We start from the raw sequence: 26,586 nt of genomic DNA on the forward strand, positions 1-26,586 counted from the left end.
TATCTCTGGAGCAGGTCAGGGGCACACTCTATATCTCTGGAGCTGGTCAGGGGCACACTCTATATCTCTGGAGCTGGTCAGGAGCACACACTATCTCTGGAGCTGGTCAGGAGCACACACTATCTCTGGAGCTGGTCAGGAGCACACACTATCTCTGGAGCTGGTCAGGGGCACACTCTATATCTCTGGAGCTGGTCAAGGGCACACTCTATATCACTGGAGCTGGTCAGGACCACACTATACATCTCTGGAGCTGGTCAGGACCACACTCTACATCTCTGGAGCTGGTCAGGACCACAGTCTATATCTCTGGAGCTGGTCAGGACCACACTCTATAACTCTGGAGCTGGTCAGAACCACACTCTATATCTCTGGAGCTGGTCAGGGGCACACTCTGGAGCTGGTCAGGACCACACTCTATATCTCTGGAGCTGGTCAGGACCACACTCTATAACTCTGGAGCTGGTCAGGACCACACTCTATATCTCTGGAGCTGGTCAGGGGCACACTCTGGAGCTGGTCAGGACCACACTCTATATCTCTGGAGCTGGTCAGGGGCACACTCTGGAGCTGGTCAGGACCACACTCTACATCTCTGGAGCTGGTCAGGACCACACTCTACATCTCTGGAACTGGTCAGGGGCACACTCTAAATCTCTGGAGCTGGTCAGGACCACACTCTAAATCTCTGGAGCTGGTCAGGACCACACTCTAAATCTCTGGAGCTGGTCAGGACCACACTCTACATCTCTGGAGCTGGTCAGGACCACACTCTAAATCTCTGGAGCTGGTCAGGACCACACTCTAAATCTCTGGAGCTGGTCAGGACCACACACTACATCTCTGGAGCTGGTCAGGACCACACTCTACGTCTCTGGAGCTGGTCAGGACCACACTCTACGTCTCTGGAGCTGGTCAGGACCACACTCTACGTCTCTGGAGCTGGTCAGGGGCACACTCTACGTCTCTGGAGCTGGTCAGGACCACACACTACATCTCTGGAGCTGGTCAGGACCACACTCTACATCTCTGGAGCTGGTCAGGGGCACACTCTATATCTCTGGAGCTGGTCAGGGGCACACTCTACATCTCTGGAGCTGGTCAGGGGCACACTCTACATCTCTGGAGCTGGTCAGGGGCACACTCTACATCTCTGGAGCTGGTCAGGACCACACTCTACATCTCTGGAGCTAGTCAGGGGCACACTCTGTATCTCTGGAGCTGGTCAGGGGCACACTCTACATCTCTGGAGCTGGTCAGGACCACACTCTACATCTCTGGAGCTGGTCAGGACCACACTCTAAATCTCTGGAGTTGGTCAGGACCACACTCACAATCTCTGGAGCTGGTTAGGACCACAGTCTACGTCTCTGGAGCTGGTCAGGGGCACACTCTACATCTCTGGAGCTGGTCAGGGGCACACTCTACATCTCTGGAGCTGGTCAGGGGCACACTCTACATCTCTGGAGCTGGTCAGGGGCACACTCTACATCTCTGGAGCTGGTCAGGGGCACACTCTGGAGCTGGTCAGGACCACACTCTATATCTCTGGAGCTGGTCAGGACCACACTCTACATCTCTGGAGCTGGTCAGGGGCACACTCTACATCTCTGGAGCTGGTCAGGGGCACACTCTACATCTCTGGAGCTGGTCAGGGGCACACTCTACATCTCTGGAGCTGGTCAGGACCACACTCTACATCTCTGGAGCTGGTCAGGACCACACTCTACATCTCTGGAGCTGGTCAGGGGCACACTCTACATCTCTGGAGCTGGTCAGGGGCACACTCTACATCTTTGGAGCTGGTCAGGAGCACACTCTGGAGCTGGTCAGGACCACACTCTATATCTCTGGAGCTGGTCAGGACCACACTCTACATCTCTGGAGCTGGTCAGGGGCACACTCTACATCTCTGGAGCTGGTCAGGGGCACACTCTATATCTCTCTAGCTGGTCAGGGGCACACTCTATATCTCTGTAGCTGGTCAGGGGCACACTCTACATCTCTAGCTGGTCAGGGGCACACTCTATATCTCTGTAGCTGGTCAGGGGCACACTCTACATCTCTGGAGCTGGTCAGGGGCACACTCTACATCTCTGGAGCTGGTCAGGGGCACACTCTACATCTCTGGAGCTGGTCAGGACCACACTCTACATCTCTGGAGCTGGTCAGGACCACACACTATATCTCTGGAACTGGTCAGGACCACACACTATCTCTGGAGCTGGTCAGGACCACACACTATCTCTGGAGCTGGTCAGAACGACACACTATCTCTGGAACTGGTCAGGGGCACACTCTACATCTCTGGAGCTGGTCAGGACCACACTCTATATCTCTGGAGCTGGTCAGGGGCACACACTATCTCTGGAGCTGGTCAGGGGCACACTCTACGTCTCTGGAGCTGGTCAGGGGCACACACTATCTCTGGAGCTGGTCAGGAGCACACACTATCTCTGGAGCTGGTCAGGGGCACACTCTATATCTCTGGAGCAGGTCAGGGGCACACTCTATATCTCTGGAGCTGGTCAGGGGCACACTCTATATCTCTGGAGCTGGTCAGGAGCACACACTATCTCTGGAGCTGGTCAGGAGCACACACTATCTCTGGAGCTGGTCAGGAGCACACACTATCTCTGGAGCTGGTCAGGGGCACACTCTATATCTCTGGAGCTGGTCAAGGGCACACTCTATATCACTGGAGCTGGTCAGGACCACACTATACATCTCTGGAGCTGGTCAGGACCACACTCTACATCTCTGGAGCTGGTCAGGACCACAGTCTATATCTCTGGAGCTGGTCAGGACCACACTCTATAACTCTGGAGCTGGTCAGAACCACACTCTATATCTCTGGAGCTGGTCAGGGGCACACTCTGGAGCTGGTCAGGACCACACTCTATATCTCTGGAGCTGGTCAGGACCACACTCTATAACTCTGGAGCTGGTCAGGACCACACTCTATATCTCTGGAGCTGGTCAGGGGCACACTCTGGAGCTGGTCAGGACCACACTCTATATCTCTGGAGCTGGTCAGGGGCACACTCTGGAGCTGGTCAGGACCACACTCTACATCTCTGGAGCTGGTCAGGACCACACTCTACATCTCTGGAACTGGTCAGGGGCACACTCTAAATCTCTGGAGCTGGTCAGGACCACACTCTAAATCTCTGGAGCTGGTCAGGACCACACTCTAAATCTCTGGAGCTGGTCAGGACCACACTCTACATCTCTGGAGCTGGTCAGGACCACACTCTAAATCTCTGGAGCTGGTCAGGACCACACTCTAAATCTCTGGAGCTGGTCAGGACCACACACTACATCTCTGGAGCTGGTCAGGACCACACTCTACGTCTCTGGAGCTGGTCAGGACCACACTCTACGTCTCTGGAGCTGGTCAGGACCACACTCTACGTCTCTGGAGCTGGTCAGGGGCACACTCTACGTCTCTGGAGCTGGTCAGGACCACACACTACATCTCTGGAGCTGGTCAGGACCACACTCTACATCTCTGGAGCTGGTCAGGGGCACACTCTATATCTCTGGAGCTGGTCAGGGGCACACTCTACATCTCTGGAGCTGGTCAGGGGCACACTCTACATCTCTGGAGCTGGTCAGGGGCACACTCTACATCTCTGGAGCTGGTCAGGACCACACTCTACATCTCTGGAGCTAGTCAGGGGCACACTCTGTATCTCTGGAGCTGGTCAGGGGCACACTCTACATCTCTGGAGCTGGTCAGGACCACACTCTACATCTCTGGAGCTGGTCAGGACCACACTCTAAATCTCTGGAGTTGGTCAGGACCACACTCTACATCTCTGGAGCTGGTCAGGGGCACACTCTACATCTCTGGAGCTGGTTAGGACCACAGTCTACGTCTCTGGAGCTGGTCAGGGGCACACTCTACATCTCTGGAGCTGGTCAGGGGCACACTCTACATCTCTGGAGCTGGTCAGGGGCACACTCTACATCTCTGGAGCTGGTCAGGGGCACACTCTACATCTCTGGAGCTGGTCAGGGGCACACTCTGGAGCTGGTCAGGACCACACTCTATATCTCTGGAGCTGGTCAGGACCACACTCTACATCTCTGGAGCTGGTCAGGGGCACACTCTACATCTCTGGAGCTGGTCAGGGGCACACTCTACATCTCTGGAGCTGGTCAGGGGCACACTCTACATCTCTGGAGCTGGTCAGGACCACACTCTACATCTCTGGAGCTGGTCAGGACCACACTCTACATCTCTGGAGCTGGTCAGGGGCACACTCTACATCTCTGGAGCTGGTCAGGGGCACACTCTACATCTTTGGAGCTGGTCAGGAGCACACTCTGGAGCTGGTCAGGACCACACTCTATATCTCTGGAGCTGGTCAGGACCACACTCTACATCTCTGGAGCTGGTCAGGGGCACACTCTACATCTCTGGAGCTGGTCAGGGGCACACTCTATATCTCTCTAGCTGGTCAGGGGCACACTCTATATCTCTGTAGCTGGTCAGGGGCACACTCTACATCTCTCTAGCTGGTCAGGGGCACACTCTATATCTCTGTAGCTGGTCAGGGGCACACTCTACATCTCTGGAGCTGGTCAGGGGCACACTCTACATCTCTGGAGCTGGTCAGGGGCACACTCTACATCTCTGGAGCTGGTCAGGACCACACTCTACATCTCTGGAGCTGGTCAGGACCACACACTATATCTCTGGAGCTGGTCAGGACCACACTCTATATGTGTGGAGCTGGTCAGGACCACACACTATATCTCTGGAGCTGGTCAGGACCACACTCTACATCTCTGGAGCTGGTCAGGACCACACTCTACATCTCTGGAGCTGGTCAGGACCACACTCTACATCTCTGGAGCTGGTCAGGGGCACACTCTGGAGCTGGTCAGGACCACACTCTATATCTCTGGAGCTGGTCAGGACCACACTCTACATCTCTGGAGCTGGTCAGGACCACACTCTACATCTCTGGAGCTGGTCAGGGGCACACTCTAAATCTCTGGAGCTGGTCAGGACCACACTCTACATCTCTGGAGCTGGTCAGGACCACACACTACATCTCTGGAGCTGGTCAGTACCACACTCTACATCTCTGGAGCTGGTCAGGACCACACTATACATCTCTGGAGCTGGTCAGGACCACACTCTACATCTCTGGAGCTGGTCAGGACCACACTCTACATCTCTGGAGCTGGTCAGGACCACACTCTACATCTCTGGAGCTGGTCAGGACCACACTCTGGAGCTGGTCAGGACAACACTCTATATCTCTGGATATCAACGTAGAGACGAGGAGGGTCAGACAGACATTAAAAAGACTCAAATCTCTACTGTTTTTCTATTGATAGATACTGGACAGCTCTTGATCTGATAGATACTGGACAGCTCTTGATCTGATAGATACTGGACAGCTCTTGATCTGATAGATACTGGACAGCTCTTGATCTGATAGATACTGGACAACTCTTGTGGAGCATTCAAACAGGGTTCAGGACAGAGGTTGATCAGCATTAGAGGGTTGTGTGTGAGTGTATGGGTTAGGTGGACACACATTGTCATTTGGGGTGGTTGGGGGTTGGTGTGATGTGTGTCGCTGCTGACATGTCCGGTCTGAAAGGCTCCAGACCCTGGCATTGATTGATCAATCCCTGGATCAGCAGGCATCTGGACAGTGTGTGTGTGTGTGTGTGTGTGTGTGTGTGTGTGTGTGTGTGTGTGTGTGTGTGTGTGTGTGTGTGTGTGTGTGTCCATTAGTTTATGAACGTGCGTGTTAACAAATGATATTGTGCTCAGGATTAGCCTGGGGGTGTGGTGGCTGGATAGACGGAGACGAAACCCGTCTCTCTTCCGTCGAGACAGAGAGCAGAAACTAAACTGTCAAGCACCACTCCTACAAACACCAGACAGTCATCAGACATGATAAATATAGAGAGAGACAGACGCACAGACGGAGAGAGACAGACAGACAGACGGACGGACGGACGGACAGAGACAGACAGACGTACGGACAGACAGATGGACAGTGATAAAAGGCTGGGAAAAACCTTGGGCCACATCCGTAGTTGTATCAATAGGCAGCCATCCACATCAGCCCCACATCGACATAGATGAACAAACACACGGAGCATGAGGTCTGATACCAACAGGCTCAGAGACACTTTCTATCTACAAGCCATCAGACTGCTGAACACTGGACTGACAACCTGCACCAGCTCTCCGCACACACACACACACACACACACACTATTATTATTTATTATTGTTGTTGCATTGTCCAGAAGGAACCTGCAAGTAAGCATTTCATTGGACGGTGTATACCAGGAATTTCATTGGACGGTGTATACCAGGAATTTCATTGGACGGTGTATACCAGGAATTTCATTGGACGGTGTATACCAGGAACTTCATTGGACGGTGTATACCAGGGTTCCCCAAAATTATCTTAGCAAAAAAGACTGTAAAAACACCAGCCAATCAGCTCCAACTGATTAAAGAAATTTGTTCCACAGTGTTGCCATGCATAATAGAGAGATATATGTGATCGTATACCACCAGTAAGCAAGGTTTGAAAGGATGGTTTTAGTCAAACATTTGTTTGGGCTTCTTGCGATCAATTTTCAGTCTACAAATTATTTGTAATTATGTTCCGGCCTCCTGACCATCTGCTTAAGAAAAACACCGTGCCTCGGCTGAATCTAATTGATGATCCCTCGTTTATATACTACATGTATCTCCTACGACTAATAAAACATGAAACTTGAGAGAACAGCTCCCCCTAGTGTCCACATAAGGAACTGATGACTAGGTGTTGTGTGAAAGAACTGCAGCTGGTACAACTGGAGACTCACCACAGGTGTAGATGACACTGAGGTATTTCCTGGTGCCTGAGTAGCAGGGGTCCCCGAACTCTCGCGTGGATGCCCGGACCAAACAGCTCCGTTTCCCCTGACAACGGGCCATCAGCACTTGGAGAGCCACGCCTGACTGGCAGTCTGAGAGAGAAGTGGGGGGGGAGGGTGAATTAGAGAGAATAGAGGAAGATAACCTCTGATTCCATAGAGAATACCACTAAGCAAGAACAGAGGAGTCTCATACGACACATTCTATAATATTGACATGCACAGGGCACAGAAGGACTGCACCATCTGCAAACCATATGGCTCATTACACCTGTGCATTCTCAACAGTCATTACACCTGTGCATTCTCAACAGTCATTATACCTGTGCATTCTCAACAGTCATTATACCTGTGCATTCTCAACAGTCATTACACCTGTGCATTCTCAACAGTCATTATACCTGTGCATTCTCAACAGTCATTACACCTGTGCATTCTTCATCTCATATGCATACGTATATACTGTATATACTGTACTCTATATCATCGACTGCATCCTTATGTAATACATGTATCACTAGCCACTTTAACTATGCCACTATGTTTACATACTCATCTCATATGTATATACTGTACTAGATACCATCTACTGTATCTTGCCTATGCTGCTCGGTACCATCACTCATTCATATATCCTTATGTACATATTCTTTATCCCCTTACACTGTGTATAAGACAGTAGATTAGGAATTGTTAGTTAGATTACTTGTTGGTTATTACTGCATTGTCGGAACTAGAAGCACAAGCATTTCGCTACACTCGCATTAACATCTGCTAACCATGTGTATGTGACAAATAAAATTTGATTTGATTTGATTTCTCAACAGTCATTATACCTGTGCATTCTCAACAGTCATTATACCTGTGCATTCTCAACAGTCATTACACCTGTGCATTCTCAACAGTCATTATACCTGTGCATTCTCAACAGTCATTACACCTGTGCATTCTCAACAGTCATTATACCTGTGCATTCTCAACAGTCATTACACCTGTGCATTCTCAACAGTCATTACACCTGTGCATTCTCAACAGTCATTACACCTGTGCATTCTCAACAGTCATTATACCTGTGCATGCTCAACAGTCATTATACCTGTGCATTCTCAACAGTCATTACACCTGTGCATTCTCAACAGTCATTATACCTGTGCATTCTCAACAGTCATTATACCTGTGCATTCTCTACAGTCATTACACCTGTGCATTCTCAACAGTCATTACACCTGTGCATTCTCAACAGTCATTACACCTGTGCATTCTCTACAGTCATTACACCTGTGCATTCTCAACAGTCATTATACCTGTGCATTCTCAACAGTCATTATACCTGTGCATTCTCAACAGTCATTACACCTGTGCATTCTCAACAGTCATTATACCTGTGCATTCTCAACAGTCATTACACCTGTGCATTCTCAACAGTCATTACACCTGTGCATTCTCAACAGTCATTACACCTGTGCATTCTCTACAGTCATTACACCTGTGCATTCTCAACAGTCATTATACCTGTGCATTCTCAACAGTCATTATACCTGTGCATTCTCAACAGTCATTATACCTGTGCATTCTCGACAGTCATTACACCTGTGCATTCTCAACAGTCATTATACTTTCCAAATCATTAAGCTCATTAAGTCATTTTTCACAGATAGGAATGAATAAGCCATAGATCTGTCTATAGGCCCTCAGTCACGTCAAATCCCAACATCAATAGGCAAGTATCAACTGTCCATCAACTGTTTGGGAAAGTTGAGTGAGTAATGAAATGGTTGCATATCCCAGAACCAATGTATTGCTGTGGGCCGGGGTACGAGAGGGCTTTTAATGCTGTGCAGATGACGGATATACTTTTAGAATGAATTATACTTCTTATTTATTTATTGTTCTATCATGGTGGAACAGTTTTAAAATAAATTATACATTTGATTTATTTATTGTGCTATCATGGGGAACTACATTTAAAAAATAAATTAGATCTTAATTATTTATTTATGATCCTAATTTAATGGTACGGTCCACAACCCTATACCCTAGACACCCACCCGAATGACCCAGATACTAAGGAGAAGTCCCTAACTGATTTATGGGCCTGCTGTAAGAGGTCTGTATGCAGCCAAAATGCAGTCAGAGACCAAGAGCAGCACTGCCCCCTCAAGATTCTGAGCCTGCTTGGCAGGGTTGGTCCTGCAAAGCCAAAGCCCCCTAAAGGGAGAGCATACTATACAAGGAAATTCTCAAAGCTGCCAATGAGAGCCTTGATGACCTTGTACCTAGCCGGTGGGGAGGCAGTGACAGTGCAGTGGCAGTGCCGGCAACACCCCCTGCAGTAACCCATGGGGAGGGGGTCACACTCTGACATTCAGAGAGGGGGCATATTATTGTGGCCCTGGTGGCACAAAATCAAAAGTCTTGTCTGCATGGAGATGCTTGGGAATATGGTCACTACGGGTGACTGGATTGTGGGTGTTTCAGGGTAGAGGTGTACATTTGACCTCCATCATCTAGGATGTGACAATGGTTCATAAAATCTCTCCATTTCTGCCCATTTATTTTGCACGGTCTTACAGGCCTTCTCATGCAGCTGCAACAGTAAGTGCATTTGTAAATCAAGACCTTTCTTGAGTTGGGCTCTGGGATGGTGCAACTGTTAACTGTTGAGAATCTGAGTCTATGGTTGTTGTGAGGGAAAGGGGTTGAGTGTGTGTGGGTGTATGTGTGTATCCCACAACTGTTGCGAAGGAGTAAAAGATGTTAGGGACAATAGAGGATGATCCACAGCTATATAGAATACAAATCGAGGTGAGGGCGATGGAAAGGCATTTGATCTACTTTAATTCGGTAAATGGCACTGTGTGCTCTTTTCGAAGGGTGGATCCCAGTCTGTTCAGGGCTAAAGGATGAGGGGGGTCGGAGGTGGTCTGTCGGGCATTGGGATGACGGCCCAGCTCGGGATGAGGGGGAATAGTAGGGACCAATTGTAGGTTTACTTAGTAGCAATGCACATTTCATGGTACAGCTATATAGATAACTCCATCATCATGTTACTTTTTAATGGTACGTTTACAAACATATTTTGATAAATAGAATTGAAAGTTGTGTCTCATTATGGTAAGTGGTGAAATAAGTATAGCCAGTTACAATTGTAATGGCCTAGCAGATAATAAGAAAAGACAATCAGTATTTACCTGGCTAAAAGGAATATAATATCGATTGTTTACAGGAAACTCATTCAACAATTTAAAATTGAGTTTTGTGGAAAAAGAACTGGGGGAGGCGAAATATATTTCTCCAGTGGTCAAAGAAATTCAAAAGGGGTTATGGTTTTAATTAACAGTCATTTTGATCCAAATGTGCAAATTGTCCAAACAGATCCTCAAGGTAGAAGGATTATTTTAAATATGTTATTGGACAATAAACAGATGTGGCTTATTAACCTATACGGTCTGAATAATGACGATCCAAGCTTCTTTGAAAATATAAGAATTTAACACTAGACTCTATTATTATGGTGGGAGATTTTAATACGGTCTTAAATAGCTCTAAAGACCAGAAAGGAAATCACACTACAAACTATCAACCTCAGGCACTTAAGGAAATCATGAATGTCATGGATATATTGGATTTAGTGGATATATGGAGGCTTAAATACCCTGATCTAGTGAGATATACTTGGCGGAGGCTTAATCAAGCTAGTCGTCTTGACTACTTTATGTCATTCTCTCTGGCACCAAAAGTTTAAAAAGTGTTGATAGGGGACAGAATGCGGTCGGATCATCACATAATTTACATATATATTACTCTTACAGAATTTACACATGGGCAAGGATATTGGAAATGTAATCAAAGCCTACTAGATGATAAATTGTTTAGAACTAGGACAGATTAATTTATAACTGACTTTCAGACATAACATAGTTACAGCCAATCCTTTATTGTATGGGACACTTTTAAATGTGCCTTTAGAAGCCATGCAATTCAGTAATCATATATAAAACAAAAGCAATTTAGATCAAAAGAGTCCATATTAACAAAGGAAATTGAAGGACTAACAGTACTGTTAGATAGCAATAAAAAACGATACCATAGAGGCACAGAATAAGTTAGAGGAAAAACAAAAAGAATAGGAGGAAGTTATTCCAGAAAGATCCAGTGTAATATACTATAAACAAATAAAGTGAACTGGATGGAATATGGGGAAAAAAATACACCAAATTCTTTTTCAATCTTCAACATAGAAATGCTACAAAAAAAATGTATTAAAACTTGTAACAAATGATGGAGTCAAGCATGATTCACCAAATTATATTTTGAAAGAGGAAGTAAAGTACTTTAAGAATATGTTTTCGTTTCAGGCTAATGCTTTAAATATTAAAGCTGAAGAATAGCAACATTTACCTAATATATCAACCGCAAATGTCTTTCACAGTAGGAGAGGGAAAAGCAATACCTATCCAAACTCTGTTGCGCGAGCAAAACTCATGTGACCACTTGACGCGATGTTATCGTTCTGGCTCATTTTTCAAAATAAAATCCTGAAACTATGTCTGAAGACTGACACCTTGAGGAAGCGATAGGAAAAGGAATCTGGTTGATATATCTTTAAATGGGAGGCTATGGAACATGGAGTTTTCAAAATAGAAGCCACTTCCTGGTTTGATTTTTCTCAGGTTTTCGCCTGCAATATCAGTTCTGTTATATTCACAGACAATATTTTGACAGTTTTGGAAACTTTAGTGTGTTTTCTATCCTAATCTGTCAATTATATGCATATTCTAGCATCTGGTCCTGAGAAATAGGCCGTTTTTCCAAACATAAAAATAATGCCCCCTAGCTTCAAGAGGTTAAATTACTATACAAAATTCTTGCAACTAATAGAATGTTATATATATGGGGGGATACAATCTTCCCAGCTCTACAGATTCTGCTGTGAGGACGCAGAGTTATTAGATAATTTATTTTGGTATTTTATTTTGGTCCATATGTAGCTCGTTTTTGGTCACAGGTCCAGGATTGGCTGTAGAATTGCAACATTTCCCTTGAACTAACGCTGCAGATAGGAATAATGGGTTATTTGAAAAGCCATAGTCAATCAAACAATAATATAATAATTATTTTAGCAAAAAATATATTTTTTTTATTTACGATCTGTAGAAGCTATGAGAATAGAAAGGTTCAATTATTTTGTGAAGCATCACAGCACAGTTGAAACATATATGGCAAATAGAAATCCAAAATGGATGATGTTGAGAGACAGATGGGAGGGGTTGAATGGAGCTGAAGGGTGGGACTAACAACAAAGATGAACAATGTAAAACATACGGGATCTGTAAAATGTATATAGGTTCAGAACCTTTGTGAAATAGCATTGTTACAAATAGAAATCAAACTGGATGGACTTCAGAAATAGAGGAAGGACTAAAAACAAACAAAATATAACTATTGTAAAACAGATTGCGCCTGTAAAATGTGTATAAGATGTATAAATTGAAAGTAAAAGCCAAAGTGTTTATTTGTTTGGGGGATCGGCGGAAGGGTTTGCGGGGAATAATAATAAAGGTATATTCTTTTAAAAAGTATATATGCCTATATAGGTATGTGTATGTATATATGTGTATATGTATGCATGCGTGTATGGATATATATATTTACCCCCAAAAATATATGGGGGATTGGAAATGATGCAACAACAAAAAGTATTAAGTGTCCATGTCTATTCACACCATCATATACATTTATTTATATTCCTGACTCTGATATCGCTCGTTCTGATATTTCTTCATTCCTTTCTTTTAATTTGGGGGATTTGTGTGTGTTGTTAGGTACTACTGCACTGTTGAAGCTAGAAACATAACCATTTCGCTGCACCTGCGATAATATCTGCAAAATATGTGTTCGCAACCAATACAATTTGATTTACATTTACATTTAAGTAATTTAGCAGACGCTCTTATCCAGAGCGACTTACAAATTGGTGAATTCACCTTCTGACATCAGTGGAACAGCCACTTTACAATAGTGCATCTAAATCATTTAAGGGGGGGGGGTGAGAAGGATTGCTTTATCCTATCCTAGGTATTCCTTGAAGAGGTGGGGTTTCAGGTGTCTCCGGAAGGTGGTGATTGACTCCGCTGTCCTGGCGTTTGTATCAGCAGATATTGCGCTCCCTCCCTCCCTCCCTCCCTCCCTCCCTCGGGCTTTATTGCCATGGGAAACATGTGTTAACATCGCCAAAGCAAGTGAGGTAGATAATATACAAAAGTGAAATAAACAATAAAAATTAACAGTAAACATTACACATACAGAAGTTTCAAAACAATAAAGCCATTACAAATGTCATATTATATATATATATATAATATGACATTTGTAATGGCTTTATTGTTTTGAAACTTCTTATGTGTAATGTTTACTGTTAATTTTTATTGTTTATTTCCTTGTTTGGTGACAGAAGCACCAGATCATCAGCAAACAGTAAACATTTGACTTCAGATTCTAGTAGGGTGAGGCCGGGTGCTGCAGACTGTTCTAGTGCCCTCGCCAATTCGTTGATATATATGAGGATTTTCCCAAGGTTGCTGTTGATGCATATCCCACGGTAGTTATTGGGGTCAAATTATTGGGGTCAAAAAATGTATATGATGGTGCCAGAGCTAAAGATGATGTTAAAGAGTTTAAGTATAGCCAATTGGGATTTCTGGTCTGTATATTTGATCATTTCATTAAGGATACCATCAACACCACAGGCCATTTTGGGTTGGAGGGTTTTTATTTTGTTCTGTAGCTCATTCAAGGTAATTGGAGAATCCAGTGGATTCTGGTTGTCTTTAATAGTTGATTATAAGATTTGTATTTGATCCTGTATTTGTTTTTGCTCTTTATTCTTTGTTATAGAGCCAAAAAGATTGGAGAAGTAGTTTACCCATACATCTCCATTTTGGATAGATAATTCTTCGTGTTGTTTGCTAAGTGTTTTCCAATTTTCCCAGAAGTGGTTAGTCTATGGATTCTTCAATTACATTGAGCTGATTTCTGACATGCTGTTCCTTCTTTTATATGTATTTCTATATTGTTCTAGTGATTCACCACAGTGAAGGCGGAGACTCCTGTTTTCCAGGTCATTTTCTTTGGTTTTCTATTTGAAATTTTTAGATTTGATGGGGAAGCTGAGAGGTCAAATATACTGCTTAGATTTTCTACTGCCAAGTTTACACCTTCACTATTACAGTGGAACATTTTACCCAGGAAATTGTCTAAAAGGGATTGAATTTGATGTTTCCTAATTGTTTTTTGGTAGGTTTCCAAACTGCATTCCTTCCATCTATAGCATTTCTTAATGTTACTCAGTTCCTTTGGCTTTGATGCCTCATTATTGAGTATTGCTCTGTTCAAGTAGACTGTGATTTTGCTGTGGTCTGATAGGGGTGTCAGTGGGCTGACTGTGAAGGCTCTGAGAGACTCTGGGTTGAGGTCAGTGATAAAGTAGTCTACAGTACTACTGCCAAGAGATGAGCTATAGGTGTACCTACCATAGGAGTCCCCTCGAAGCCTACCATTGACTATGTATATACCCAGCGTGCGACAGAGCTGCAGGAGTTTTGACACGTTTTTGTTGGTTATGTTGTCATAGTTGTGCCTAGGGGGTCATATGGGGGAGGGAATGCTGTCACCTGTAGGCAGGTGATTGTCCCCCTGTGTGCTGAGGGTGTCAGGTTCTGGCAAATAGGTCACAACAGACTAGTACATGTCCCTGGGCCTGGAAATGATTGATTTCCCCCTCCAGGATGGAGAAGCTGTCTTCATTAAAGTATGGTGATTTTAGGGAGGGATATAGGCAGCACACAGGAGGACATTTTTCTCTTTTAAGATCATTTCCTTTTGAATTTCTAGCCAAATGTAAATAGTTCCTGTTTTGATTAATTATTTAGGTCTGCTCTATACCAAATTAGCATACTCCCGGAGTCCCTTCCCTGTTTCACACCTGGTAGTTTGGTGAATGGGACTACCAGCTCTCTGTAACCTAGAGGGCAACCAGTGGGTCCATTTCCTCTATACCAGGTTTCTTGCAGGATGACAATGTCTGTATTTCTGATTTATTTGGTGAAGTCCAGGTTCCTGTTCTTTAGGCCAAAGGCAGATGACCTCAGGCCTTGGATATTCCAGGATGATATAGTGAAGGCTTTGTGTTCCATAAAGTCTCCAATGTTGTCGGTCATGTGGTTTGGCCTAAGGCCAGTAAGTGTGAGCAGAGCCTGCTGAGCATCTGGTACATGCCATTGGCTTGGGCTAGTGTAAGTGTTCTGCTGTGGTGTCAAGACTTTTGTCGGGAGCTGAGGTGGGCTGTGCTGCTGGCTTCTCTGCGGGGGTGGCCACCTCTCTAGTAGGCTGTTCTCTGTCACACATCATCCCCCTCAACCTTTCCTCCAGTAGTCTAATCCTCTCCTCCATCCCCTCACCCTCTCCTCCAGCAAAGCACTCCTCTAGTGCTTTGTTCTTCTCCTGCTCCTGCTCCTGCTCTTTCTCCTGTTGAAGTTGTCTCACTACAGTCCAGAGTGCAGATATAGTCTCTCTCCACCTCCAGCTCTCCAGGTCTGGTTAAGAGAGTGTTGTTGTGCTGGACTTTTGTCTGGGTCTGTGCTGACTGTAGTGTAATCACCTGCTGTTCCAGCTCCACCTGCCTTAACTCCAGCTGAGTAAATGTATCCTTCATTTCAATGGGGGGGGGGGGGGTAGTACTCTGTGCTGGGAGGTTGACTTTCCGCTCGGGGTGGCTCGTCTGTGTGGTTATATAATGAAGAGGTCTGGTCGGATCCGCTCAGGGTGGGGGTATCTTTCTCAAGGGAGAGCTTCTCCTGCTGGGCTAATTCTTTGATTAGGTGAAAGTCCAGAGTCCTCGTTGTCAAGTATCCTGAGTTTACACCCCACTACCCTTTTAACAAAGGGGTAGTGTGCTAATATAGCACTGTGCCATGCCAGGGGATGGTTTGTGTGGAAGATTTTGTTGCTGATGTTCCCATTTTTGTAATAGTCAGCAAAAAGTGTCTCTCGATTTTCCATAAGGAGCTTCATTTTGTAATCTTTTCTTGCCTTATCATTCTTTACATACACAGGGTACTGTATTTTAATTACCTCTGAACAGCGGGAGGCAGCTTCTAAGGCCTCTTAGAAGCTCTCTCTCTCACAAGAGCCTCTGTCAACGTACAACACTGACTGGGCTCATTTTCAAGATCTCCAGGACTAGAGGACATCTCAAACACACTCTACTCCACAAATGGTCTGTCCTCTCATATCCCTGTCCAGACCCATCCCAGGGAAATCCTGGGGCCCCTGTCCAGACCCATCCCGCATGGCCCCCCCATTGTGAAAAGGGACACCCGAGCTCATGTAGGGGGTGGATGGGAAGGGGGTGATAGGGAAGAGGGGGACACACAAACACCTGTCAGTGATAGATGGGAGGCTCATACATCATCACTAAGCGCCTGCCAGCCCCCCCCACCCACCCACCACTCTTCTCATCCTGGACAGATGATGCTGCTCTTTGATGCTCTTTTCCTCTCTTTTCTTCTGTTCTCCAGAAGACAGAAGGCTGTTTTCCTCTCTTCTGTTCTCTAGGGAGGATAGACAGAAGGCTGTTTTCCTCTCTTCTCTTCTGTTCTCCAGGGAGGATAGACAGAAGGCTGTTTTCCTCTCTTCTGTTCTCTAGGGAGGATAGACAGAAGGCTGTTTTCCTCTCTTCTGTTCTCTAGGGAGAATAGACAGAAGGCTGTTTTCCTCTCTTCTGTTCTCCAGGGAGGATAGACAGAAGGCTGTTTTCCTCTCTTCTGTTCTCTAGGGAGAATAGACAGAAGGCTGTTTTCCTCTCTTCTCTTCTGTTCTCTAGGGAGGATAGACAGAAGGCTGTTTTCCTCTCTTCTCTTCTGTTCTCTAGGGAGAATAGACAGAAGGCTGTTTTCCTCTCTTCTGTTCTCTAGGGAGGATAGACAGAAGGCTGTTTTCCTCTCTTCTCTTCTGTTCTCTAGGGAGAATAGACAGAAGGCTGTTTTCCTCTCTTCTGTTCTCTAGGGAGGATAGACAGAAGGCTGTTTTCCTCTCTTCTCTTCTCTAGGGAGAATAGACAGAAGGCTGTTTTCCTCTCTTCTCTTCTGTTCTCTAGGGAGAATAGACAGAAGGCTGTTTTCCTCTCTTCTGTTCTCCAGGGAGGATAGACAGAAGGCTGTTTTCCTCTCTTCTCTTCTCTAGGGAGAATAGACAGAAGGCTGTTTTCCTCTCTTCTCTTCTGTTCTCTAGGGAGAATAGACAGAAGGCTGTTTTCCTCTCTTCTGTTCTCTAGGGAGGATAGACAGAAGGCTGTTTTCCTCTCTTCTCTTCTCTAGGGAGAATAGACAGAAGGCTGTTTTCCTCTCTTCTCTTCTGTTCTCTAGGGAGAATAGACAGAAGGCTGTTTTCCTCTCTTCTCTTCTGTTCTCTAGGGAGAATAGACAGAAGGCTGTTTTCCTCTCTTCTGTTCTCCAGGGAGGATAGACAGAAGGCTGTTTTCCTCTCTTCTCTTCTCTAGGGAGAATAGACAGAAGGCTGTTTTCCTCTCTTCTCTTCTGTTCTCTAGGGAGAATAGACAGAAGGCTGTTTTCCTCTCTTCTCTTCTCCAGGGAGGATAGACAGAAGGCTGTTTTCCTCTCTTCTGTTCTCTAGGGAGAATAGACAGAAGGCTGTTTTCCTCTCTTCTCTTCTGTTCTCTAGGGAGAATAGACAGAAGGCTCTTTTCCTCTCTTCTCTTCTGTTCTCCAGGGAGAATAGACAGAAGGCTCTTTTCCTCTCTTCTTCAGGGAGGATAATGGTTAGCACTCTGGACTTTGAATCCAGTGATCTGAGATGGACTACTGAGTGGCGCAGTGGTCTAAGACACTGCATCTCAGTGCAAGTGGAGCCACTGCAGTACCTGGTTCACATCCGGCTGTGATTTGGAGTCCCATAGGGCGATGCACAATTGGCCCAGGTTTGGTTGGGGTAGGCCAAACCTGGCCATCATTGTAAATAGGAATTTGTTCTTAACTGGCTTGCCTAGTTACATTTTTTTATCAGAAGATGATTTCTTCCTCCCCTCTCTGTGCGTGAAATTCAGGAAATGCTGTCTGATGTACTAACATGTTGTGTGTCCACATAGATTGAAATGTCCTTTAAATACAGCAGCTGTGTGGGACTATATATGTATTACTGATGTGCTTTTAATGTTTGAACCACAGTATCCAGTTTGAACCACAGAATCCAGTTTGAACCACAGAATCCAGTTTGAACCACAGAATCCAGTTTGAACCACAGAATCCAGTTTGAACCACAGAATCCAGTTTGAACCACAGAATCCAGTTTGAACAGTAGAAGGACTGCTGTAGTAGTAAAGGAGTCCTGGGCCCATTATCAAAAGTAGGAGTACTGATCACGGATCAGGCCCCCCCTGTCCATTAAATAGTATTCATTATGATCTAAAAGGTCAAACTGATCCTAGATCAGCACTCCAAAGCTTTAAGGAATTCGGGCCCAGGGCTGTGTTTTCAAGGTCTAATAGTTTTAGCAGTGTTAGATGGATAGGGTTTGTAATTACGGGACTATTCCATACATGGAAACTCCGTTGGTTTCACTGTGCCAGGCTAGCCCAATGAAATAAATCTATGATTATTTGAAAGAAAACAAAATGGACTATTTGAACCCAAGACTGGTCGGGACACCAACAAAGACTGGAAATGTTGTTGTTAACCCCTGGTTCTGGAGGAGGAGGACATGGACCATTAAAACAGACCAAGTAGGAGAGAGAGCGGAGTTCCATATGAAAACAGACCCTACTGGACTCTCTCACAGTGTGTCAACAGACTCAGGAAGAATGATGATGGGGGGTCACAGGTCAAATAGCCCAACTCAGGAACTGAAGAGCAACACTGACACCAGTTGAATCCTTTCAAGATGCATCGTTTCTTCCTCATTTCTTTGGAGTAAGTTCATCACTGATCTGCTGTGACACGATTGGAGGACTTGAGCATTTAAATAATAATATGGGCATTTAGTAGACACTTCAACACAAAGCAACTTTAACTGACACATACCAGATAGAATCAGTCTGCAGGAATCAAACCCACAACAGTCCCGTACTAGAACCCAGTGATCCATTAGAAAGTCAAGTGGAGGAGTACAAGTACCAAACGGAGGAACCCTCTTATGAATGACTATAAACTTCATTCTAGGTGGGTAGAGAACTTTGCTATTCAGAAACACCCTTCAGGAAACCCCAGCAGAGTGCCATCCAAACGTTGTGGGAACGTCGTAGCCGAAACTGAGTAACGCTGTCACACCTCAATGGGTCGCAGCTTTCTCATTGGAACCTCACGGCCGCACACAAACAAACATGCACGTACACACACACACACACACACACACACACACACACACACACACACTTTTCTAACTCTCTCTCTCTCTGAACAAAAGTAGTTATATGAATCGCCAGCGTGGCAAATCCTTACATACAGCATGCTTGCAGTTGAAACCCCACCTCTTCAAGGAATACCTAGGATAGGATAAGTAATCCTTCTCACCCCCCCCCCCTTAAATGATTTAGATGCACTATTGTAAAGTGGCTGTTCCACTGGATGTCAGAAGGTGAATTCACCAATTTGTAAGTCGCTCTGGATAAGAGCGTCTGCTAAATGACTTAAATGTAAATGTAATGAACCACTCAGTTATAGAATCCACAGACTGAGAGTGACATTTCTCAGTAGCACAGATATAGAATCTATAGACTGGGAGTGACATTCATCTCAGTAGCACAGATATAGAATCTATAGACTGGGTGTGACATTCATCTCAGTACACAGATATAGAATCTATAGACTGGGAGTGACATTCATCTCAGTAGCACAGATATAGAATCTATAGACTGGGAGTGACATTCATCTCAGTACACAGATATAGAATCTATAGACTGGGTGTGACATTCATCTCAGTACACAGATATAGAATCTATAGACTGGGTGTGACATTCATCTCAGTAGCACAGATATAGAATCTATAGACTGTGAGTGACATTCATCTCAGTAGCACAGATATTGAATCTATAGACTGGGTGTGACATTCATCTCAGTAGCACAGATATAGAATCTATAGACTGTGAGTGACATTCATCTCAGTAGCACAGATATTGAATCCACAGACTGTGAGTGACATTCATCTCAGTAGCACAGATATAGAATCTATAGACTGGGTGTGACATTCATCTCAGTAGCACAGATATAGAATCCACAGACTGTGAGTGACATTCATCTCAGTAGCACAGATATAGAATCCACAGACTGTGAGTGACATTCATCTCAGTAGCACAGATATAGAATCTATAGACTGGGAGTGACATTTATCTCAGTACACAGATATAGAATCTATAGACTGGGTGTGACATTCATCTCAGGAGCACAGATATTGAATCTATAGACTGTGAGTGACATTCATCTCAGTAGCACAGATATAGAATCTATAGACTGGGAGTGACATTCATCTCAGTAGCACAGATATAGAATCTATAGACTGTGAGTGACATGCATCTCAGTAGCACAGATATAGAATCCACAGACTGTTATTGACATTCATCTCAGTAGCACATATATAGAATCTATAGACTGGATGTGACAATCTCAGTAGCACAGATATTAGAATCTATAGACTGGGTGTGACATTCATGTCAGTAGCACAGATATAGAATCTATAGACTGGGTGTGACATTAATCTCAGTAGCACAGATATAGAATCTATAGACTGGCAGTGACATTCATCTCAGTACACAGATATAGAATCTATAGACTGGGTGTGACATTCATCTCAGTAGCACAGATATAGAATCTATAGACTGTGAGTGACATTCATCTCAGTAGCACAGATATAGAATCCACAGACTGTGAGTGACATTTATCTCAGTAGCACAGATATAGAATCTATAGACTGTGAGTGACATGCATCTCAGTATCACAGATATAGAATCCACAGACTGGATGTGACAATCTCAGTAGCACAGATATTAGAATCTATAGACTGGGTGTGACATTCATGTCAGTAGCACAGATATAGAATCTATAGACTGGGTGTGACATTAATCTCAGTACACAGATATAGAATCTATAGACTGGGTGTGACATTAATCTCAGTAGCACAGATATAGAATCTATAGACTGGGAGTGACATTCATCTCAGTAGCACAGATATAGAATCTATAGACTGGGTGTGACATTCATCTCAGTAGCATATGACTGTAATAGGATGATGTGTGAGTGTATGCCATAACTCCTCTAACACAGACAAGCAGTTAGAGATAGATCATACACACACAGTGACCAAATAGACGTGTCTAATGTTCAGTGGGCAAAACCGGTTGCAATAACATCAGACTGACGTCATGGTCAGGTTGTAGTCTGAATGTAAAAGGACGTTTTTTAGACTGTTTTAGCATCCAGAAAAAGACGCCTTTACCAGGTTGTATCAGTCACTTAAACAAGACAACAATCACGATATGACGTCTTTCAAGGCGCCTTGATTTCTTCATGGAGAACTCCGTTCAATAGGTCTTTATTTTCCCTGAAGGGCTAAAAGATGTCTTTAAATGGTTGTAATCTGACGTTGTATATCAGAAAAAGACTTTTGCCTGCTGGGTAACTGTGGAGAAGAAAGAGTTCAGTGTAAGGTTGTGTTCGTTGCCACGGCAGCCACCCTGGTTGTGTTGTTGTTTGTGTGTGTGGTCCTGTCAGGGGAAATGCCAAGTTCACCCGCTCTGGAATGCAGCAGACAGGGATATGCTAGCAGTGTGTGTGTGTGTGTGTGTGTGTGTGTGTGTGTGTGTGTGTGTGTGTGTGCGTGTGTGCGTGTGTGCGTGTGTGTGTGTGTGTGTGTGCGTGCGTGCGTGCGTGCGTGCGTGCGTGCGTGCGCATGGATTTTGGATCAACTAGGAGTTTGACCAACTAGGTCAAATGCTATTTCTAGGGGGTTTAGGGTTAATGTTAAAATTAGTGTTAGGGTTAGAATTACATTAAGGGTTAGGAGCTAGGGTAAGGTTTTCGGGTTAAGGATAGGGTAACGGTACGGTTTAGGGGTTAGGGAAAATAGGATTTTAAATGGGACTGAATTGTGTGTTACCACAATGTTAGTTATACAAGACTGTGTGTGTGTGTGTGTGTGTATAGTATGTGTATGTTTATGCACATGTTTTTCCCCCAGAGGGATTGTATCAGTCAGTCAGTGTCATACTGAAACTCCTCCCCCTGGAACAAGAAAGGCCAGTGACAGACAGGCCCCCATTAGCCTGCAGTGCATGTGGGCAATGGCGCATTTGGTGACTGTTAGTTCTCAAAGATGATCTCATTTAAAACTATATAGCTCCATTATCTTTTCTACATAATAATCTACATTACCATTCGGATTAATTTATGTTTCATATATACCAGTACTCCATGTATATAGCCTGTATATAGCCTGTATATAGCATATAGCCTGTATATAGCCTGTAAATCAAATCGAATCAAATTTTATTTGTCACATACACATGGTTAGCAGATGTTAATGCGAGTGTAGCGAAATGCTTGTGCTTCTAGTTCCGACAATGCAGTAATAACCAACAAGTAATCTAACTAACAATTCCTAAACTACTGTCTTATACACAGTGTAAGGGGATAAAGAATATGTACATAAGGATATATGAATGAGTGATGGTACAGAGCAGCATAGGCAAGATACAGTAGATGGTATCGAGTACAGTATATACATATGAGATGAGTATGTAAACAAAGTGGCATAGTTAAAGTGGCTAGTGATACATGTATTACATAAGGATGCAGTCGATGATATAGAGTACAGTATATACGTATGCATATGAGATGAATAATGTAGGGTAAATAACATTATATAAGGTAGCATTGTTTAAAGTGGCTAGTGATATATTTACATCATTTCCCATCAATTCCCATTATTAAAGTGGCTGGAGTTGAGTCAGTGTGTTGGCAGCAGCCACTCAATGTTAGTGGTGGCTGTTTAACAGTCTGATGGCCTTGAGATAGAAGCTGTTTTTCAGTCTCTCGGTCCCAGCTTTGATGCACCTGTATTGACCTCGCCTTCTGGATGAAAGCGGGGTGAACAGGCAGTGGCTCAGGTGGTTGATGTCCTTGATGATCTTTATGGCCTTCCTGTAACATCGGGTGGTGTAGGTGTAATGGAGGGCAGGTAGTTTGCCCCCGGTGATGCGTTGTGCAGACCTCACTACCCTCTGGAGAGCCTTACGGTTGAGGGCGGAGCAGTTGCCGTACCAGGCGGTGATACAGCCCGCCAGGATGCTCTCGATTGTGCATCTGTAGAAGTTTGTGAGTGCTTTTTGTGACAAGCCGAATTTCTTCAGCCTCCTGAGGTTGAAGAGGCACTGCTGCGCCTTCTTCACAATGCTGTCTGTGTGAGTGGACCAATTCAGTTTGTCTGTGATGTGTATGCCGAGGAACTTAAAACTTGCTACTCTCTCCACTACTGTTCCATCGATGTGGATAGGGGGGTGTTCCCTCTGCTGTTTCCTGAAGTCCACAATCATCTCCTTAGTTTTGTTGACGTTGAGTGTGAGGTTATTTTCCTGACACCACACTCCGAGGGCCCTCACCTCCTCCCTGTAGGCCGTCTCGTCGTTGTTGGTAATCAAGCCTACCACTGTTGTGTCGTCCGCAAACTTGATGATTGAGTTGGATGCGTGCGTGGCCACGCAGTCGTGGGTAAACAGGGAGTACAGGAGAGGGCTCAGAACGCACCGTTGTGGGGCCCCAGTGTTGAGGATCAGCGGGGAGGAGATGTTGTTACCTACCCTCACCACCTGGGGGCGGCCCGTCAGGAAGTCCAGTACCCAGTTGCACAGGGCGGGGTCGAGACCCAGGGTCTCGAGCTTGATGACAAGCTTGGAGGGTACTATGGTGTTGAATGCCGAGCTGTAGTCGATGAACAGCATTCTCACATAGGTATTCCTCTTGTCCAGATGGGTTAGGGCAGTGTGCAGTGTGGTTGAGATTGCATCGTCTGTGGACCTATTTGAGCGGTAAGCAAATTGGAGTGGGTCTAGGGTGTCAGGTAGGGTGGAGGTGATATGGTCCTTGACTAGTCTCTCAAAGCACTTCATGATGACGGAAGTGAGTGCTACGGGGCGGTAGTCGTTTAGCTCAGTTACCTTAGCTTTCTTGGGAACAGGAACAATGGTGGCCCTCTTGAAGCATGTGGGAACAGCAGACTGGTATAGGGATTGATTGAATATGTCCGTAAACACTCCAGCCAGCTGGTCTGCGCATGCTCTGAGGGCGCGGCTGGGGATGCCGTCTGGGCCTGCAGCCTTGCGAGGGTTAACACGTTTAAATGTTTTACTCACCTCGGCTGCAGTGAAGGAGAGACCGCATGTTTCCGTTGCAGGCCGTGTCAGTGGCACTGTATTGTCCTCAAAGCGGGCAAAAAGTTATTTAGTCTGCCTGGGAGCAAGACATCCTGGTCCGTGACTGGGCTGGATTTCTTCCTGTAGTCCGTGATTGACTGTAGACCCTGCCACATGCCTCTTGTGTCTGAGCCGTTGAATTGAGATTCTACTTTGTCTCTGTACTGACGCTTAGCTTGTTTGATAGCCTTACGGAGGGAATAGCTGCACTGTTTGTATTCAGTCATGTTACCAGACACCTTGCCCTGATTGAAAGCAGTGGTTCGCGCTTTCAGTTTCACGCGAATACTGCCATCAATCCACAGTTTCTGGTTAGGGAATGTTTTAATCGTTGCTATGGGAACGACATCTTCAACGCACGTTCTAATGAACTCGCACACCGAATCAGCGTATTCGTCAATGTTGTTATCTGACGCAATAACGAAACATGTCCCAGTCCACGTGATGGAAGCAGTCTTGGAGTGTGGAGTCAGCTTGGTCGGACCAGCGTTCGACAGACCTCCGCGCGGGAGCTTCTTTTTTTAGCTTTTGTCTGTAGGCAGGTATCAGCAAAATGGAGTCGTGGTCAGCTTTTCCGAAAGGGGGGCGGGGCAGGGCCTTATATGCGTCGCGGAAGTTAGAGTAACAGTGATCCAAGGTTTTTCCGCCCCTGGTTGCGCAATCGATATGCTGATAAAATTTAGGGAGTCTTGTTTTCAGATTAGCCTTGTTAAAATCCCCAGCAACAATGAATGCAGCCTCCGGATAAATGGTTTCCAGTTTGCAAAGAGTTAAATAAAGTTCGTTCAGAGCCATCGATGTGTCTGCTTGGGGGGATATATACGGCTGTGATTATAATCGAAGAGAATTCTCTTGGTAGATAATGCGGTCTACATTTGTTTGTGAGGAATTCTAAATCAGGTGAACAGAAGGATTTGAGTTCCTGTATGTTTCTTTCATCGCACCATGCCTCGTTAGCCATAAGGCATACACCCCCACCCCTCTTCTTACCAGAAAGGTGTTTGTTTCTGTCGGCACGATGCGTGGAGAAACCCGTTGGCTGCACCGCTTCGGATAGCGTCTCTCCAGTAAGCCATGTTTCCGCGAAGCACAGAACGTTACAGTCTCTGATGTCCCTCTGGAATGCCACCCTTGCTCGGATTTCATCAACCTTGTTGTCAAGAGGCTGGACATAGCCTGTATATAGCATATAGCCTGTATATAGCCTGCATATAGCATATAGCCTGTATATAACCTGTATATAGCCTGTATATAGCATATAGCCTGTATATAGCCTGCATATAGCATATAGCCTGTATATAGCATATAGCCTGCATATAGCATATAGCCTGTATATAACCTGTATATAGCCTGTATATAGCATATAGCCTGTATATAGCCTGTATATAACCTGTATATAGCACATAGCCTGTATATAGCCTGTATATAGCATATAGCCTGTATATAGCCTGTATATAGCATATAGCCTGTATATAGCCTGTATATAGCCTGTATATAGCCTGTATATAGCATATAGCCTGTATATAGCCTGTATATAGCTTGTATATAGCATATAGCATGTATATAGCCTGTATATAGCCTGTATATAGCATATAGCCTGTATATAGCATATAGCCTGTATATAGCCTGTATATAGCCTGTATATAACATATAGCCTGTATATAGCATATAGCCTGTATATAGCCTGTATATAGCCTGTATATAACATATAGCCTGTATATAGCATATAGCCTGTATATAGCATATAGCCTGTATATAGCCTGTATATAGCCTGTATATAGCATATAACCTGTATATAGCATATAGCCTGCATATAGTCTGTATATAGCCTGTATATAGCATATAGCCTGTATATAGCATATAGCCTGTATATAGCCTGTATATAGCATATAGCCTGTATATAGCATATAGCCTGTATATAGCATATAGCCTGTATATAGCCTGTATATAGTCTGTATATAGCCTGTATATAGTCTGTATATAGCCTGTATATAGCATCGTTGTTGCTATTTTATTGTGTTACTATTTATTTATCTATTTGCAAATATTCATACCTTTTAACTGCATTGTTGGGGATCGTAAGTAAGAGATTGTAAGTAAGCATTTCACGATAAAGTCTACACTTGATATATTAGGTGCATGTGGCAAATACAATTTTGGCTAGATTTTCTATGATTTGTCTATAGCCTATATATATATATATATAT

General features: G+C 44.7%; 1 protein-coding gene across 1 annotated transcript in view; it reads right to left on the minus strand.

Moving 5' to 3' along the window:
* Positions 1–26,586, minus strand: part of LOC135506182 (protein eva-1 homolog A-like) — a 186,840-nt gene that overhangs the window by 92,821 nt on the left and 67,433 nt on the right. Inside the window, exon 5 of the mRNA XM_064925665.1 lies at positions 6,856–6,999. Within this exon, the coding sequence (XP_064781737.1) occupies positions 6,856–6,999 (144 nt within the window). The remainder of the gene's footprint in view (positions 1–6,855; positions 7,000–26,586) is intronic.

This window comes from Oncorhynchus masou, chromosome 19 (assembly GCF_036934945.1).
Source record: "Oncorhynchus masou masou isolate Uvic2021 chromosome 19, UVic_Omas_1.1, whole genome shotgun sequence".
Classification (NCBI taxonomy): domain Eukaryota; kingdom Metazoa; phylum Chordata; class Actinopteri; order Salmoniformes; family Salmonidae; genus Oncorhynchus; species Oncorhynchus masou.